This window comes from Simochromis diagramma, unplaced genomic scaffold, assembly GCF_900408965.1.
Source record: "Simochromis diagramma unplaced genomic scaffold, fSimDia1.1 OVJJ01000618.1, whole genome shotgun sequence".
Lineage (NCBI taxonomy): Eukaryota > Metazoa > Chordata > Actinopteri > Cichliformes > Cichlidae > Simochromis > Simochromis diagramma.
Genome location: NW_024387423.1, coordinates 4,275,422 through 4,294,125, shown reverse-complemented (window position 1 = coordinate 4,294,125; position 18,704 = coordinate 4,275,422). Strand labels below are relative to the sequence as shown.

The following is an 18,704-nucleotide window of genomic DNA, read 5'->3' as shown; positions in this document are numbered from 1 at the left end:
CATCGCAGCTTTCACAAGTTTTCATCCCTGAGATGGATGCAGTGGTTTTTTTCATAATCTCGTAACTCCCAGTAGGAAAAAAATAGGCAACAACAAGAAGATTGAAATTATCATCACAAATGTGTGCGACACCACAGTGACAACAGGCTGAGTCAGTGTTTCACTTGAAGTTTGTCTCTTCTGTGTCAGCTCAAAAAGACAAATGCTCGACTCCAGAGGAGACTAAATATTTCCCACACAAAGCGGCTGTTGTGACAAAGATCTGTTTTTGTTAAATATAAGACAGGCGAGGAGGAGAAGCCTCCAAACCTTTAAAGTGAAGAGAGAAAGCTGAGCTCATGAGATCACCAACAGAGTGAAAAATGCCCACACAGCCTTTGCAGTTGGATTACATTCTTTCTTTGTGAGCACAATGAGAAAAACCTCACTCAGCTTTATGCTGAAGCTTTTCTGGCTGGTCCCCAGTTTTATATACACCAATTCAGGTTTATTTCATTTCATTTTTCTTCAATTTCTCTGTGTTTTACATTATTTTGACTTCAAAAGAAATGCATGCTTCAAATGTTTTCTAATACGAACCCTCATGTTGGGAAGTGCTGACTGGTTTACACAAGATCATCCAGGATGTAATAACGGACAACTGTACAAACAGAAAACATGTCTCCTTATACAAATTCACCATCCACCCACACATCCATCCGCTTAACCCCCGGTATCTTTTCCAGCTGTTAATGGAGGCCAGGTAGATATGAAACCAGGACTTCCTTGTTGTGAAGTAAAATGGCAAATGGCCTGTATTTGTATAGCGCTTTACTTAGTCAATTATTCAATCATCCACCCATTCACACACTGGTGATGGCAGGCTACATTGTAGCCACAGCTGCCCTGGGGCGCACTGACAGAGGTGAGGCTGACAGATACTGGCGCCACCAGGGCCCTCTGACCACCACCAGTAGGCATCGGGTGAAGTGTCTTGCCCAAGGACACAACGACCGAGACTGTCCGAGCCGGGGCTCGAACCGGCAACCTTCCGATCACAAGACAAACTCTTGAGCCACGATCGCCCCGTGAAGTAACAGTGCTAACCACCGCACACGTGCATAATAAAATAACACCTTTAAAATCTACTTTTAGCTGCATACATAATTTAATGGGTTGTCACAGGCTACTAATATTAAGTGTGCTTTCTTAAGCACATTAGTAGAAAGAAGCACTGATAAAGGGGAGATGTGAGATAATGGATGAAATAGCTCATCCATTTTTACCCTTACCCTTCATTTTTCCAAAAACATGTTCTATACAAGTCAGAAATCCTGTTATATTTTCTATTATCATATATTAGGGAAAGTTTGGATTAAAAAACGCTTCAAAGAAATTGAACAAGGCACAAATGGACTTAGGACTACGTGCAACAAGTATTGTTCTCCATGCTTAAGCAGATTGTCGTTCCGGATATTTTTTTCAGAGTATAATATTATGATGTACAACTTCACACATTTGCTGTGGCAATGTTTATTATAGTGAGCCATTACATTAGTAAGAACTAAAGTAGATTTAAATATCAGTAATATTGTGTATGATGGAACAGCTACATATTAAAGTTACAGTGTGCAAAATCTCACCACTAGAGGTCAGTAGATTCCAAATTGCATTCAAATTTTATTTTTTTGTTTTTTTTACCACTCCCAATTCAAGCCATAATCCTAGCTATGGTAGCAAATGCAGGACAAACAACTCTGGCCTTGTTCATCTCTTGTGAGTGTAGGCCAGGGGTGTCCAACTCCGGGCCTCGAGGGCCGGTGTCCTGCAGGTTATAAATGTGTCCTTGATCCAACACAGCTGATTTAAATGGGTAGGTTACCTCCTTAACATGTCTTGAAGTTCTCCAGAGGCCTGGTAATTAACTAATCATTTGATTTAGTTGTGTTGACCCAGAGTGATATCTAAAACCTGCAGGACACGGCCCTTGAGGCCTGGAGTTGGGCACCTCTGGTGCAGGCTGTCAGTCCACTGTTTACCTCAGCTGGTCTCCATGACGGTTTACTTCGGAGGCTGCAAAACTTGTGAAAGGAGTCAGATACAAACTGAAGAGAAGCTCACTTCTAAACGTTGACAGTGATCCTGAGGTGAATTGTTTAGGAAATCCTGAACCTTTCTGTCAGTAAAGGCTGCTGTTTTTGCTGCTGTTAGCTTGCATTAATGAAGCTTTCTTTAAAGTGGATCGAACATTGTTGGACTCTGAGACTTATTGAATAAACTCTCATATGATATGAGAATACAATCAAACTGTTTATCACAGCCTAATATCAGCTGGCTTAATGTTAGCTCATAACCAGCTGTTGTTGGTGCATGTTAATGCACGTCCTCGTGTGTCAGAGCTCAGACATCAGTTCAGCAGGTGACACTTGAGGTGAGAAGGAAGAAGATGTAGTTTTATCGAGTCGCGTTGTCTCTTTCCTTCTTGTTTTCACTTCTTTGGTGAAGAGGACCTGTTCTCAGATAATAAGCATAGATACTCATATCCTGAGTCTGACACTCTGCACGGGAATGCCTACGAGTTCTTCTTCTCCACCTCTGGTACACTATGTATGTGGCCGCTCTGCAGCCACATTGATAAAACACTATTACGATGAATAACGATGTCCATCTCATCTGTACTCAAGATGGGACAACAAGGTGGCTTCCATGAATTGCAAACCTGCTCCTATCTAATTTTATTTATTAATTCTAAGTTTACACATAAATTCAATCCACCAATTTGTTGCTTTTTCTCTTAAATAACCTCAAAAAACCACTGATTTTACATTTAAGTCATTAGGACCTCAGACTCAGAGACTTTTTTACTGCTTATTAGATTCAATTTGGATCCATTACGTCCATAAACAGGGGTTTTTCCTTTCCTTTGGACAATTCACAGAAACAACACATTCACAATGAGCCTTTAATTAAACTGGTCCTCATTAACTTTCCTAAACTGACTGACTGTTAAATGAGGCATGTCCTAAAAGATTAGTGAGCAATTTTCTATGAGTACTCATCTTGTAAAATGAAAAGGATAAAATATATAGAGACACATTGAGGAGTTAATATATCTGCCAAGAACAAAAGGACCTCTTACCATATCTTAACTGTGCTGCAGTGGGTGGTGCAATTTCCAGCTGTCCTGGAAAAAGAAGAAAACAAATATTAAAGAAAAACATTTCTATTGAGGAGAACGATCAGCATAATTGAGAGACACTTCATAGATGGCAAAAGATAAAAGCAGAGAAAAAGAAGAAGGAAGGCATGAAAGAAATATGACATGAGAGGAGCGAAGAGAAAAGAAACCACACCTCCCTCGGCTGAACAAATATATATGGATTTGTGGATATAGACTCACAGTAAAACGCAGTCTTACAGTCCTACATGCCTGCATACACATATTAAATGGACAAAAATGATGGGAGACAGATTAAAGAAAAAGCTAACCTATTAAAAATAGTTTTTAGCAGTTATAACAAACCACAGATAGGCCGATGAAGGTCACTTCAAAGTTTAGAAGCTACAACCTCAAAACTGTGATCACCTCTAGTTTCAAAATAAGAGCACAAAAGGGTTAAAAGACTCAGATAACATGATCGGAGACGCCAACGATTAGAATAAGGTCTCTATATAACTCTGCTATATGTAGGCCATGCAGGACTTCATATGTTATTTATAACGTTTAAAGTGGATTATGAATTTCTCTGGAAGCTTGTGAAGGGAAGTGAGAAAACAGGTGATGTGTGAGCACCAGCTGGTTTTCTTAGTAGCCTGGCTGCTTCCAAAATAAGGGTTAAAGTGATGTCGACATATAATAACTATTGCCAAACAAGCTTATCGGGAGACTCGCCATCATACTGATTAGCGTGAATGCATGTGGCGCCAAACAATTAGAGCCGAGACCCAAAGATTCAAATATCTGCCACACACAACATACAAATACAAAGTTTACTGAGATTTCATTAAACTTTGATACTGCGACAGCACAGCTGAACTGAAACTGAAGTTAATGGGATGCAACCTCTATCTGGATTGCAGAGTAAAATTACTGTCTGACTATATGCCACATTTACTCAACAGCCACTGAACTGTGATGCAGCACAATGACCTGCTGTAGAGAAATAGATAATTAAATTGGTTTTAAGGCTAAAGACACAAGACAAGAGGACTTCTTCTGCAGGTCCAGTGAAATTAGATGTATTGCCATGAGGTGAGTGGAAATGTTAGTCCACATAATGAAGTCTGCTCTGTCATTTCCAGGTGTTATTGCACCACTGCAGGGTAAACCAGGCTGGAAAGGTTTGGATTATTAGTAGTGAAGGTGATTCAACTCCAAACAAACATACTCCTTCATTCCCTCCTTGGACCTTTTCCATTGATTTACAAGCTATTAAGAACAAATACAAAACAAATATTATAGTCAAGTACTGATTTTTAGGGAGAAAACTATTAACTTTTGTTTTTACTTAATTAGAACAAAAAAAAAAAAAGCTTGAGCACAATTTAATAATTTTCAGTCACTTAATGGATTTATTTATGTTACAGTTAAGTTTAGAAGTTTAAAAACTGAACCTGGTCGATCACAGAATGAACGGGAAACTAAAGATAGCTTTCTGCCTTCTTTCCTCCACCCTGTGTGCCTCCCCCCACCCATTGCCACCCATGTTCAGTGTGACATTATGAGCTCTACAGTCTTCAGTTCAACTCCCGGCTCATGCAGCTCACAACAGATGTTCATCAGCAAAGTGCATACACAGACACACACTGACCTGTCAATGCTTCCAGTTTGTGTATAAAGAAATATTATTATCCCATTTTCCAAGTTTCTGGACAATTATGTTGCTTCCACAGGCATCAACCATCCAACTACAAGAGATGGAGATCTTATCCACGGAGGATGGTTTACTTCCCTCCAGAAACCATTTGTTTCCATTTATTGCTCATCCAGGGGCTGCTTCAGGATTTAATTGAAGACCTTTCAATGATCATCAACATCAGTGAGGCAGTAGCCATTAAACCTTCTTGGTACGCAGTTATCCTCACCTGCCTTACAACACTAGCATTTGTTAGAAAATGGAACTTTTCTGTAAAGAAAGATGCATCAGCGTTTTAACGATATTCCCCCACTTTTTCATATTTCAAAGCAGTGTTTAACACCACCCTAAAACTAGCTGCTCCCTGGTGAACACCCACCAGCGTCAGGTGGATGAATTGCACATAAATCAACGTGGTGAAGGTCAGCTGAATCAGTCCTCAGCTGACGCCGGTGCAGCAGTGTCAGGTCATGTGCTGTGAAGGGCTCAGACTGCGTTCAGCATGGCTCTGTCTCAGCCTTCATTCTGTTTGCTGCTTTATTTGTAACATCTCAAAACTTAAAAAAATCAAAAAAAAAATCAAATGAATTGGTTTAGTTCCACACAGAGACTGATCTTCAGGATATTTGGATAAAGACTTGAAACATTTATTATCTCTCTTTTTTTTTTTCTAAGTTTGTGCATGTAGAATTATTTAATAGCTTTATATATTATACCCAAGCAAAAAGAGGGACTGATTCAAGGATTTTTCTTATATTCAGAAATGGGGGCAACCGATCAGAAACTGATACAGCATTAAATCTGCATTAGAAAACACTGGGCATGACTTTTAGGCTCATCACCTCTCTATTAAATAAGATACAGTGGTTCCAACATAAAAATTGTTTTGTATTGGGGAACTTTTTGTAGTTTGTTAAGTATTTTGTTAAATGAAGCCAAAGAAGCAAAATATTGTAAAATAATGTTGCAAATCATGCACTGCAAGTTAATTTGTGTCATGTATTAGCATCAAAATATATATTAAAATATACTTAAAATATAAAGGAATAATAAAAACATAATGGAAAAAAAAAATACTTAATTTATTAATTAGAAAAGTATTATTATATGGCATAGTCTATAAATAGATTTTATATTTTATGTTCATTATCTAAATCAGCAGAAATAATTAATATAAAACTATTCTTTTATTGCAATGTCCTATTTACAGTATCCCAGATTAATATCATTGGGGGTACTGGGGTGGTAATTAAATTTCGAAAGCTGGGGCATGTCTGGCCCCCGGTGCCCCCCTTTTAGATGCGCCCCTGGAAAAAATGCTGACTCTCTTGGTGTGTTCAATTTCAAGTTGGAAATCAGAATTTCTGAGTTGCCAGACGAGATTTTAAAGCGAAACACCCCCTCAAGTCAGAACTACAACTTGAATCAGCACCACCAACCCCACTTAACAATCCAAGATGGTGGTGGTACAAAAAACTTAGTAAGAATTAAAAAAAGAACAAAATGTAGCGATTTTGTGTGTAGACTGCATTTCCTTAGAGAATAACACATAGTTAAATTATTTATTTAATGTAAAGCCCATTAACTTCAGTTATCAGGTATCAATAATCCCCGAGTCCACAAAATTAAAACATTATCAGATTTTGAGGTGTCTGGCCCCCGGTGCCCCCCTTTTAGATGCGCCCCTGGAAAAAGTGCTGACTCTCCCGGTGGGTTCAATTTGAAGCTGGAAATCAGAATTACTGAGTTACCAATGCAGATTTTAAACCACAACGCCTGCCTCAAGTCAGACTGAAAGCTTGAATCAGCACCACCAACCCCAACTTAACAATGGGTCGTAATAAGTCGCTAACTATGACTATGAAGCAGAATCAGCTCCATCTGATAAAGACTGTGTTTACACATAAACAGACTACAAATTTCAGCATTCTGGTCACAGATGATGCTGTTTGCAAGATCAGGTATAACACCTGTGTGAATTTGGTAAACTGTAAAACTCTGTCACTTGTTCACATGAATTTCCTGTAAATCCTAAATCTAAAAAAAGCTACTACTTTGAATTTGCTCTATGTTTCAAAAGTCATTGCATAAGTGGTAGCTGGTTTGGCTCAACCCACAGATTATTTGCTTTGTTTTGCTGCTTTATTCCTCCCTCTATGAGAGTGTTGCTGTGATCTCAGAAGAAGGCGAGAGGAGCTCGCAGTGTGTTGTCTTTGTTTTGCTTTGACAAATGGCCACACTCTCTCAGTGCTGGTACAGTATGAAACCAACGTGTGAAGAGCTTAGTTTTGTAAATGGGAGATAAGTATGAAGAAAAGAAAAAGGCAAACAGCCTCAGCCACAGGAAAAAAACAAGTTGAATAAATGTCTGTCAGTCCATTCTGCATTTCGTTTTTGTGCGTAGAAATGACAAATACAGGCACTGTGAATTTCAGCTTTACTCTGAGGGGGTTAAGCAACAACTACTGCAAGGACATTTCTGCATACGGCAGTTCAATGCAGTGTTGTGTGTGTGTGTACCTGTTTCTGTTAGTGTGCATGTCTCGCATGTTATGTACTAAAACATTATTGGAGAGAGTCTCGATTCTAGAGGGACGTGTTTCTGTATGAATCTATGTCATTGTATTGTGTGTGTGTGTGTGTGTGTGTGTGTGTGTGTGTGTGTGTGTGTGTGTGTGTGTGTCTGGGAGAGAAAGAACAAAGGTTCAGCAGAAGAGGAACAATTGAAGGCTGGAGCCATTCATCAGCTGCACAGCACCTTGCTATTCCCCTATGATATATGAGACAGGAGAGAGGAAATTACACAGCACAAAGAATGTGGACCTGGTGGACAGGACAGGACATGGGGTGGCTGTAGCTCAGGTGGCAGAGCAGGTCAGCCACTAATCAGAAGGCCGGTGGTTTGATCCCAGGCTGCCTCCTGGCTGCATGCCAAATATCCTTGGGCAAGATACTAACCCCGTGTTTGCCTACTGGTGGTGGTCAGAGGGCCCGGTGGCGCCAGTGTCTGGCAGCCTCGCCTCTGTCAGTGCGCCCCAGGGCAGCTGTGGCTACAATGTAGCTTGCCATCGCCAGTGTGTGAATGAATGACTGAATGTAGTGTGAAGCGCTTTGGGGTCCTTAGGGACTAGAAAAGCAGGCCATTTACCATTAGCAAACACAAAATGGGAACAATTTTTTCTTCCTTGGGGGAGGGGGGCACTTTTTAAAGGTGCAAACAAAGCTGAAATTAGTCTACAGAAGGATGAAGATTAGGTATCATAAAAAGTAAAAGACAATGAATTAAATACTCAAAGAAATCTCAATAATAATAATATTTTTCTTTAACTTTTAGTGCCCCGCAATATGCTTCTGAATGTTAGAATTCATCCATTGAATGTCAGAGAAGGTATCATGAAATGGACTGATTCTTGTATAGTGCTTTTCTACTCTCGCGGAGTACTCAAAGCGCTGTATACAGCACGCCTCATTCATCCCTGCACTTCTAAACTCAAGTGCAACTAATAAACATTCTCACACAATCACACTCCGATGAACGCATCGCAGGGCAATTTGGGGTTAGTATCTTACCCAAGGATATTTGGCATGCAGACTGGGGGAGCCCAGAATCAAACCACCACCTTCCAATCAGTAGCTGATCTGCTCTACCACCTGAGCCACAGCCAAAGCTGTTTACTTGCCATTGGGAGCCAGTCTGCCAACTACTTAGGCCAAAAAAATTCTGAGTGACCCAATGCAGTCCAAAAAAAAAAAAAAAAAGTCCTCAGCTTTTGTTTTCAACATGATCTGTGAGACTATTTCAGTTTTGCCCAATTTGAGGACGACAGTATTGGTCTTTAGCAACCCCTACTATGTGCTCGGGGGAGGAACTTCTGAATGTCATATCACAACATGAATGTCTGCTGAGAGAAAATAATGAGTAGTTTCTCATTAAACGCAGAATTACCCTGTCAGTTTACTTCTGCGAGAAGAAAACACAAAGCACTGGAGCATGAACCTACACAAGCAGATGCATAATCCAGGACTTCTATTTCAGAAGAGTATTTTTTCCCCTCTGAGCTCATTGAACTCTAAATGGCAGGTAGAAAAAGAAATACAGCTTTCTGTTTCCTCAGTGACGATTTAGGGAGCTGGGAAAGCCCTGAAAGAAAACTCAGAAACAGACAAAACCACCACCAATCCCTGCAAAGATCCCCCTGACAAATGGAAAACCACTGGAGAAGAGAAGGAAAGCAGGAAGTGCAGTTTCAATTTTGCCTTTGATCGCCCAAAAGTTCACATTGGAAGCAGTGTACAACGGCTTTACCTGTACTTAACATTAAATGGCAACTTCGTCAGGTACACCTGTTCAACCGCCCTTATCTCCAGTATCTTATCAGCCAATCGCAAAGCAGCAACTCAGTGCATTTAGGCATGCAGACTTGGACAAAACGACCTGCTGAAGTTCAAACCAAGCATCACAATGGGGAAGAAAGGTGACTTTGAACATGGCGTGATTGTTGGTTCCAGACAAAGTAATTTAGAAACTGCTGAACTGCTGGGATTTTCCAGTGGAACTCTCTCTAGTGTTTACAGAGAACAGTCTGAACAAGAGGAAATATCCAGTGAGTGGCAACAACTGCCTCAAGGTGATAGGAAGACAAAATTAACTCAAATAACCTCTTGTTACAACCCGGGTATACCTTAAAGAGATGGGCTACAGCAGCAAAAAACCCTCCTGGTGCCACTCCTGTTGGGGGAGAACAGTTCACATGGGCTCAAGCAAAATGCAATAACAGAAGATTGGAAAAATACTGAGTCTCAATTTCTGCAGACATCCAGATACTAAGGTCACACTTTTGAGTGAACGACATGTAAACGCCACAGCCAAACCAAGTAGTGTTGATGAACATGTCCATCCCTTTATGACCACATTGTACCATGTGGCAAAGCTCAGATCAGCTCAAACTGAGTTTTGAACATGGCACTGAGTGATTGTACTCAAATGGCCTCCATAGTCACCAGATCTCAATCCAGTGGAGCACCTTACAGATGTGGTGGATCAGAAGATTAACATCATGGACGTGCAGCTGTCAAAATCTCTGAGGAATGTTTCCAGCAAATTGTTGAATCTGTGCCGTGAAGTGTGGTTTGTCTGTGCAGGTGCACAGCAGTTCAACTGCAGTGTTAGTTTTAGCTTTTTTAGCCAGTAAGGTCATATTTTTGCTTGGTGTCAGTCATATGAAATATATGTCCACTATGCAACAAACTGGTCTTAGATATTTAAAGCATGTGACATAAACCATCAAACACATTTGTAATAAATCAAAATTTTAATCTGAAAAATGTCAAAAAGTTCAAGCTGGCGTAATCAGTACTTTTCTCAAATAACTGTAAAAAGTTTTAAAGTCTTAGCTACATATTCTCCTGCTCCCCTCCAGCTCTGCAGAGCATTTTACCATCTTTCAGCTCATTGTTTGGTTTTTGTTTGGCCTGCTTTCACTGCTTGTCTTTTAACCACTGATTCCAGACACAGCAGGCAACCAAAAAGACGCCTGCACACTACAAAAACCAACAAAAAGCACAGATGCACCAAGTTTATAGTTATCTTGTAAAAACTGTGAAATATTTAGCATCTAAATGGTCATTTAAATTCTATTTCACAGAGGAAAACCAAGGTTAGCGAGTTGCTTAAAGCAGTGAAGCCAAACCAGCAAACCAGCAAATACAGGGCTGGAGAGAAATTAACCTTGATAAGCAAGTGCTGACTTGAGCATTATGGGGGAATCGGCAGCCATAGTCAGCCAGATATATCTCTAAGGGGCCAGGTAGAAACCAAAGAGACATTCTCATCAGAGTACAAAAGTAAAGCATGGAATGACAAAAGCAAAGAGAAAAGCTGCTTGGAGAAGACAAAAGGTAAATATGCGGTGTCTTTAGAGGTTGTGATACCTTGTGAAAAAGACATTTTTTCCATCCTTGTCTTTTAAGCTTTTGACCTCGTGATGAAATGGACAGGCTGGCCACAACAAACTCCACCTTGAATGTCAAACACATCCCGCTGTGCATAATATTACCTGAGCTTCTGTATAATTTGATTCATGGCTCGATCCATCTGCCTAGACTTCACAAAAAAAGAGCAACCATATGCAGTGATTTTCTGCCCCGCTTTTGTCCTCCCCGTATAAATTATAAAAGTTCCCGATTGGCACCAGGCTGAAAGACAACATCACAGTCTTTTATTTTTAACTTTATTCCCCTTTTTTAGACTAACCCTCGACTTTCTCCTTTACAAGGACTTGCAAGAGGAAGCAACTTCATGCAGTACAAGGGTCACAGCTGTGGAAAAAAAATTACTACGTTGTTTTTGCCATTTGCCTCCAGCAAACAGCAAATGTATTTGAGCCTTTAGGCAGGTAAAGTAACTGACACGAAGGGAAGCAGGAAAAAGGGTGCCATCAACAATCTGTGACGTACTGAGCATGAATGATAAGAAAAACTGGCACTAAACAAGTCCAACTGCCAGGTTTAGAATCTATGAGTAGACAGGTGAGAACAGGTGTGTGTGAGTGGGCGGGAAGGACAGGTGCCTGGGATTGGTACAGTCTGAGGACATCTAGTGGCTGCATGGAGATTTTACACAGCAAACAGCCACTAGATGGCTCAGCAACATCATCTTAAATCCAAACAGGACGATTAGCCTTAATTCAAAGACCAAGCACATGTCATTAACCAACCACAGTTCGTCGGCAAAAAGCTGCAGGAGTGTTTGCCCAGTTCCAATCCTGGATGCTATTACTGTTCAGCAGCTTTTGTCTCCTTTGCACAATTAAGCTTCAACAACCTGAGCCAGGTTTACTGTCTGTGTGCTGCTGTTGTTTGGATAAAGAGCTTGAAGTGCTCAAGACAGCATGCATTTAGCCATCAAACACATGTATAAAACCCTCTAGACTAAGCTTTCAACCCACTTGTGGAGGCTAAAGTGGTTTAATTAGCTAACTGCAGCTAATTAGATCCATCGGTAAGAGTGAGCAAAATCAATAGTCTCATTATGGAAATGGAAAGCCTGTTGTGGTAAACAACAGTAAACTGGTTTAGTATAATTAACCAATAAAAAGACCTGATTCAAAGGCTTAATGTTTGGGATGCATGCTATGAATCGTGGCAGCTGATTGGAAACGTTTCCAAAAACCACTTACTTTGTCTTACTGGTGTGTTGAGACTGATTAGTTATTAATGGCTGCACCTCTGTTGTTGGCAGCAAAATCCAATTACTCCATAAACACAGTACTGGAGTATCTGTGTGATGTATGGTGTGTTTTCAGTACATAAATTATCTGTCACAGAGACAACTTCCACAGGACTGTTACGGGCCTGCCTCTGTGATGTGTCAGTAACCAAAATAATTCATCAGTGCTGCTTTCGACTGACGAGTATCAGCAGGATGGCAGCGTCGCACCACTGATGTGGTAATCTGCGATCATGCTTCGTCGCAGTAGGTTAAACGCCACCTGGGAGCGCCACGTCCCAGCAGCACGTTTGAATTTGCATCACTATAATACTGTGTGAGAAATTCAAAGGTGCTCTCCTCTGTGTGTTATCCCAGGTAAGATGGACACAATGTAAAAAAAGGAAGTGAGAGGGCACGGCTTCTCCTTTCAACATGAAAGGTGAAGTGAAATATCACCGTGCTGTCTGACGGCAAAAGATATTGAGCATAAAAAATAGTAGGTATATAGATGCCCCATTGAAATGTAGTAACCTGTGGAAAGAGGATAAAAGCTTTGATCATCTATTTGTTATTCAATCTGCTTCAGTCGTACCTTGGAAAGAGCTGCTAAAGAAAAAGAACCAGTTTTTGAAAGGAAGCTTAATTCGATGGCACTCAGACTTGAGGGGACAAACAAAGCAAAGTCAAAGATCATCGAGCCGTCTCCCATCCTCTTGCTGCTCGCTTGCCTCTTTTGCATCTCCAATTAAGTCTCCCTCCTTTGCGCCATAGAGGCAATTTCCCCTCTATCTCATCTCCTCTCGTGCTATCTCTTCACCAGCAGCCCTGTGGGCAAGCTAGGCGTATAGTAGACATCACAAAGTGGCTGAACAGTGAGGATGACAGAAGTCCAGAGGAGCTCCAGAACGATTCTGTTTTTCTCTATCTTTGCAAGCATCCACTGTACTCCTGACATTTTTGGTGAACAAAAAACTTTATATGCGAATCTATGCTCCCAGTGGGAGAGGCGATAGAAACAAGGTTTTCTTTAAACCCCCCAAAATGTGTAGAGATGAGCATGGAGATACGGATTCAACTATTAATTAATGTAAAGAAGGTTTCAGCTGTAACTAAATCTGCCTTTTTAGCAATGTTGTTGGAAAATCCACAAGGCAATTTCAGTCACAGGCTTACTACAATAGACAGAGTGAGTGAGTGTGTGTGTATTAGTCTTCAAACTCAAACTTCAAATATTTATGTAGATCCTATGTTTGTAACTTGATCTATATCCACAGCATATAGATCATATATGACATCATCGTGTTGCCTAGGAACTACCAATGGGCTAAAATTACAATTTATTTTTTTTTAGGAGATGAACAGCATCTCCTGTATCGATTTAGTTTTTTTTAAAATAATAATCTATCACTCCTAACCAGTCATGATGGATGGCTGCCCCTTCCTGAATGTTATTCCTCCACTTAAAAGGGAGTTTTTCCTTCCCACTGTTGCCAAGTGGTTGCTCATAGGGGCCTGTCTGATTACTGGGATCATTGTAGGGTCTTTACTGGACAATATAAATTGACTGTGACTTGGTGCTATATAAATGAAATTGAACTGAGTTGAAATCACTTTCCTGGAACAGCTTGATATTTAATTTCTCCATCAAGTATCAGTTTACGAACATTATGATCAGGCCAAACAACACTGCTGCATGGGGATGTACTATTGATATAATGATCTTATTATGACAATAACAGTGAACTCAAAACTATGCTTACTGAACGAGACAGTGGAAAAAAATGATTACAGTACATCAGACTTTCATTTTTCATAACTAAATATCCCCGTGTAGTTCTTTTAATATTTCTAATATTTAAATTTGCAAACACCATTTAAAAACAACTCTAAAATCTATATGCAATCTGATCAATACAATGCTCCTGCTACAACACAATGCTACAATGCTCTTTATTTGTACATTCAAAATCTTTATTTGAGGTGAATGGTTGTCAGAAAGGTTATAACTCAAAGGCTAATTCACTATTTTAATTTCTTTTGATGTCATGAACTCATTTTTCGGTTCTCTCTTTCTCTTTTATTTCAAAGTTTTCTTAAAATGATGAAATTATTATTGATGTTCCTGTTTGATAAACTGGAGTCACAATGCACCAGATTATTACTAGTAGAGTATAGCACTTCTCTCCATCCTTTTAACCATCATCACAACTCAGCCTTTAACACAGTGTCTGCATTCCTCCGCTTTCTCCGTTTGTTCCAAACTGAACCTCTGGAATAGACCTTAAATGCCCCTCATGAGTAAGACCTTAACTACAAATTGCTCCTTCTTAAATGTTTCTCTTGAGAGTTGTGGAGATGTTAATTCACTATTTTCCATTAAAACACCTGGTAAACTTTTCTCAGGAGAATTTTATAACAGTAAAAAGAAAACAGTGATAATTTTGGACAGAAAAAAAGGGAATAACACCAAAACAACTAACTTTTAACCGTGATCAAACTTGAGTTTGCTGATTTTCCAGATAAGCCCATTAGTATATCAAAAGTATAAAAGGAGAGCGGATATAATCTATTATAACAACCGCATTTGAAATAAATGCTAATGTTGCATTTATTATCAGAATCAGAGAAACTTTATTAATTAAGTTGTCATAGCAGCAAATATACAACAAACAACAAACACTCATATAAAATGAGTGTAGAAACAGAATTATGATAGATAAATATGTAGTAGGAAACTATCCATCCATCCATTCGCTTCCGCTTATCCTTTTCAGGGTCGCGGGGGGCGCTGGAGCCTATCCCAGCTGTCACAGGGCGAGAGGCGGGGTACACCCTGGACAGGTCGCCAGTCTGTCGCAGGGCCAACACACAGGGACAGACAACCATTCGCGCTCACATTCACTCGCACATTCACACCTAGTGACAATTTGGATTATCCAATTAACCTATCCCCACAAGCTGCATGTCTTTGGACAGTGGGAGGAAGCCGGAGTACCCGGAGGGAACCCACGCAAACACGGGGAGAACATGCAAACTCCACACAGAAAGACCCCGGCCTGATGGTGGAATTGAACTCAGGACCTTGCTGTGCGGCAACAGTGCTAACCACCGTGCCACCGTGCTGCCGTAGTAGGAAACTATTTTATTATTATTAGTCTTATTTATCCAGATGAAAGTCTCACTGAGTTTAAAATCTCTTTTTCAAGCGAGAGCTGGCCAACCTGAAGTTACAACAAATGCAACAAAACCATAAAACAAACAGAGAAATGGACACAAACATGTGAATCATATGCAATAACAGATCATTGAAAGCAGTCACGCTGACCAAAAGAGCTATTCTGCTGTTCATTTAAAATCGACTTGCACTCCCTCACTATAGTTGCGGGCGGCAATTTCCGGAAATAGGGGCAGTGTATTTTAAATTCTTTGCATTATATTGTGAGAGCGTGGGCTTTTCTGGTTGTGGTTTCAACCCTGGACACACAAACAAGAAGGAACCAGCCCAAGCAGAGATTTAGAGATGAAAACCAACCAATGGGCGAGTCTGCAGATATACAGACGTAACCAGACAGTCATGTGTTTAAATGTTCACTATATGAATTTTAAAAAAAAAAAGTTGCTTGATATGCTCTAAAAATCAATGAATGCATGTTTAAATCAAAAACTACAGTTCCCTTCAATTTCCTACTTGTCTTTCCTCACATCATTATTATTATTTTTTTTAATTAAGACACATTATATACACAAGTGGAAAAAAAACATGTGCAAGAGTAGTTGCAGACAAACAAATGTAATATTTTAAACTGTTCCAGTAAAAACAGTGAATGCAGTTTTTTTATTTTTTTTATTTTTTTTTTAAGCTTGTTTCATGTCTAGGCAGCAAAGTATTTTACATCAATTTTTTTCCAAGTTCAAGTGTGAAACCAACGAAAAGCTGATGTTAAAATGTCCCGCGACCTGACAAGGTAAGTGCTGTGTTTAAATTCAATCAAGGAATGGAGGTCAGCAGGCAATCTCTGCAGCAGAGCCTTGTAAATAAAAATAGAAAGCTGCTGCTTTAGATTTGCTCAGTCCAAATTTTTCATATATGATACAGTGGGGTGTAAGAAAAGAGCCGTCTGTGATGAGTCGTCATCCACTGTGATACCGAGAAACAAGAGGCCTTTAAGGTGGCAACAGAAGCATGCATGTAAACAATGTCATCAGAATCAAGCGCAAACAAAATTGTGGATTGAACATTGAGAAACAAGATTTGTTTGCATATAAAAAATCCAATTTTCATTTTTAATTTTCTTGACTTGCTCCCAACTCCAAGATCCAGGTGGATGAGTTATAGAAAAATTCACTCCACTTGGAGTTTATATAGCAGGGGAAAATATCAAAAGAGGCCAAAACTGCATTGTATGATGGTAATATACTTTTTGATTAGGTAAAGTTGGACATTTTAGCACAGGACTATGTGGGGACTAAATCCCTTACACTCTGAATACCTACTTTACATTGTATCTCCCTTTGTATACAAATGTGAAGACTCATTCAATCTACTTTGCAATGCAGCAGAGCACTTACATTTACATGTAACATGAGAGGAAAAAACTTACAAAAACCATAGTTACAGTAGCAAAAATGGAAGATTTTCACAGAACAAAACAGGAGAGAATGTAAACACTTACAGTACCACAGAGAGACGCTGTGTAATGGTACATTACAGCAACAAAACAGTGCTGGGATTCAGCGAGCATACAGTCGCTCCTCACTGCTTCGGTCCAGATTCTCATCGACCTCACACCTAATGCTCTCCCTGGCACTCTTTTATATCTTAAAGCATACTGTTTGTCTTCACCCTGCTTTACTTCACATGCACAAACACACATCCTTATTCCACTTCTTTAATGAGCACACTGTAAAATGTTTATTTGAGCATCATGCATGTATTGAACATATTTTTGGAGAGCAAAATTACTCATCATAAACGTTGCCTCTTTAGTTCACAATGACATAAGTGACAGGATGTTTAAGACTCATACTGATATCGATATTGGATTTAAAACTCTGATATATCACTTGATAAATGAAAATAATTTCCTGGTGCTGATATACTGGCTAAAAGCTAACAAAATCCGTCTCAGCTACTCTCTTACTCAGGTGGGTTGGCACAGCAGCCAGCACTTTTCCTAAACAACAACCCTAATGGACTTGTGTCTCCTCTCAGCATCAAACCAAGGATCTTTAGTTTGTTAGTTGCATGTGTAAACCACTACACTATGGAGCCATTACAGGCAAACACCTAATACCAGCTGGCTGATATATTGGTTTGGGCTCTAGCTGTTTTAGCAAAATGTTTTAGTAAAAACCTGAAGGAAAAAAAAAAAAGACTTCTTGCTCTTTTTCATAAAAACAAATCTGAAAGATTTGACATATTTTTTTGATAACTTTTACAGTCATTCAAGAAGGAAAGCTGCTGTGAAAGACTGAGAGGCTTTTGTGTTGCACATTTTTTGGCTGGCCCTTGTTAACAACAACAACAATCTTTATTTATAGAGCACATTTAAAAGCCTTGGGCATACCAAAGTGCTTTACATAAAAAAATAAAAGGTTCAAACATTGATAACGGATAAAATAAAAGTAATGAGTTATGTTCATAGATAAAAGCTACCAATAAGAATGACTACAGCACATGGGTAAAAGCAAGATAAAAGCTGTACCACCATAATAAAAGACACCAATAGAAAGATAGGAGGGAATTAATACAAGAGGTCAATAGGTCACAGCAACCAAACAAACAAACAAACAAACCAGCAATTAAAAGGTGGAAAAGGCAAGTTTAAAAAGATATGTTTTAAGCTGTGATTTAAAAGAATGAATAGAATCAGATGCCCGGATGCCAATCGGGAGATTGTTCCACAGCACAGGTGCGACAAGAGCAAACGATCGATCACCTCTAGTCTTAAGTCGAGTTCTGGGCTGAGCCAGCAGTAACTGTGACGATGACCTTAAAGCCCTAGCAGGAGCATAAGGGTTTAAAAGGTCCTTAAGGTAGCTGGGTGCAGTGTTGTTAGTAATTTTAAAAGTAAACAACAAAATTTTAAATTGAATACGATATTTGACAGGCAACCAGTGCAGATCGGCAAGGACAGGAGTAATGTGGGCAAACTTGCTGGTTTTAGTTAGAATGCGAGCTGCAGCATTCTGAACTGTCTGTAATCTCTGTAAAAGGGAAGAGTGGAGACCACAATAAAGTGAATTACAATAGTCTAGCCTCGACGTTACAAAGGCGTGGATGAGCTTTTCGAGATCTTTATGCGGGATATAGCGCCTAGCCTTAGAGATAAGACGAAGCTGGTAAAAACTAGATCTGACAACTGCAGACACTTGTTTGTCAAGTGAAAAGGAGCTGTCAAATAAGACACCCAGATTCCTGACAGTATCAGAGAGAGAACAACTAAGAAAACCAAAGGCATCCCGGAGTTTGGCACGAAGGGCATTACTACCAAAGATCATAATCTCGGTTTTCTTCTCATTAAGGATAAGAGAATTCGACAACAACCACTTCTTGGCCTCAGACATGCATTCTCGGAGGCTATTCAGAGACAGAGCAAGATCGTCGTTTAGCTCAAAATAGAGCTGGATATCATCTGCATAATAGTGATAAGCAATAT

At 39.7% G+C, this 18,704-nt stretch overlaps 1 protein-coding gene across 1 annotated transcript in view; it reads right to left on the bottom strand.

Annotated features, from left to right (window-relative positions):
- The window catches only part of LOC120722292 (transmembrane protein 65-like), a 45,363-nt gene that overhangs the window by 18,553 nt on the left and 8,106 nt on the right, over positions 1 to 18,704 (bottom strand). The window contains exon 3 of the mRNA XM_040013228.1: positions 3,119 to 3,163. Coding sequence (XP_039869162.1) covers positions 3,119 to 3,163 — 45 coding nt within the window. The remainder of the gene's footprint in view (positions 1 to 3,118; positions 3,164 to 18,704) is intronic.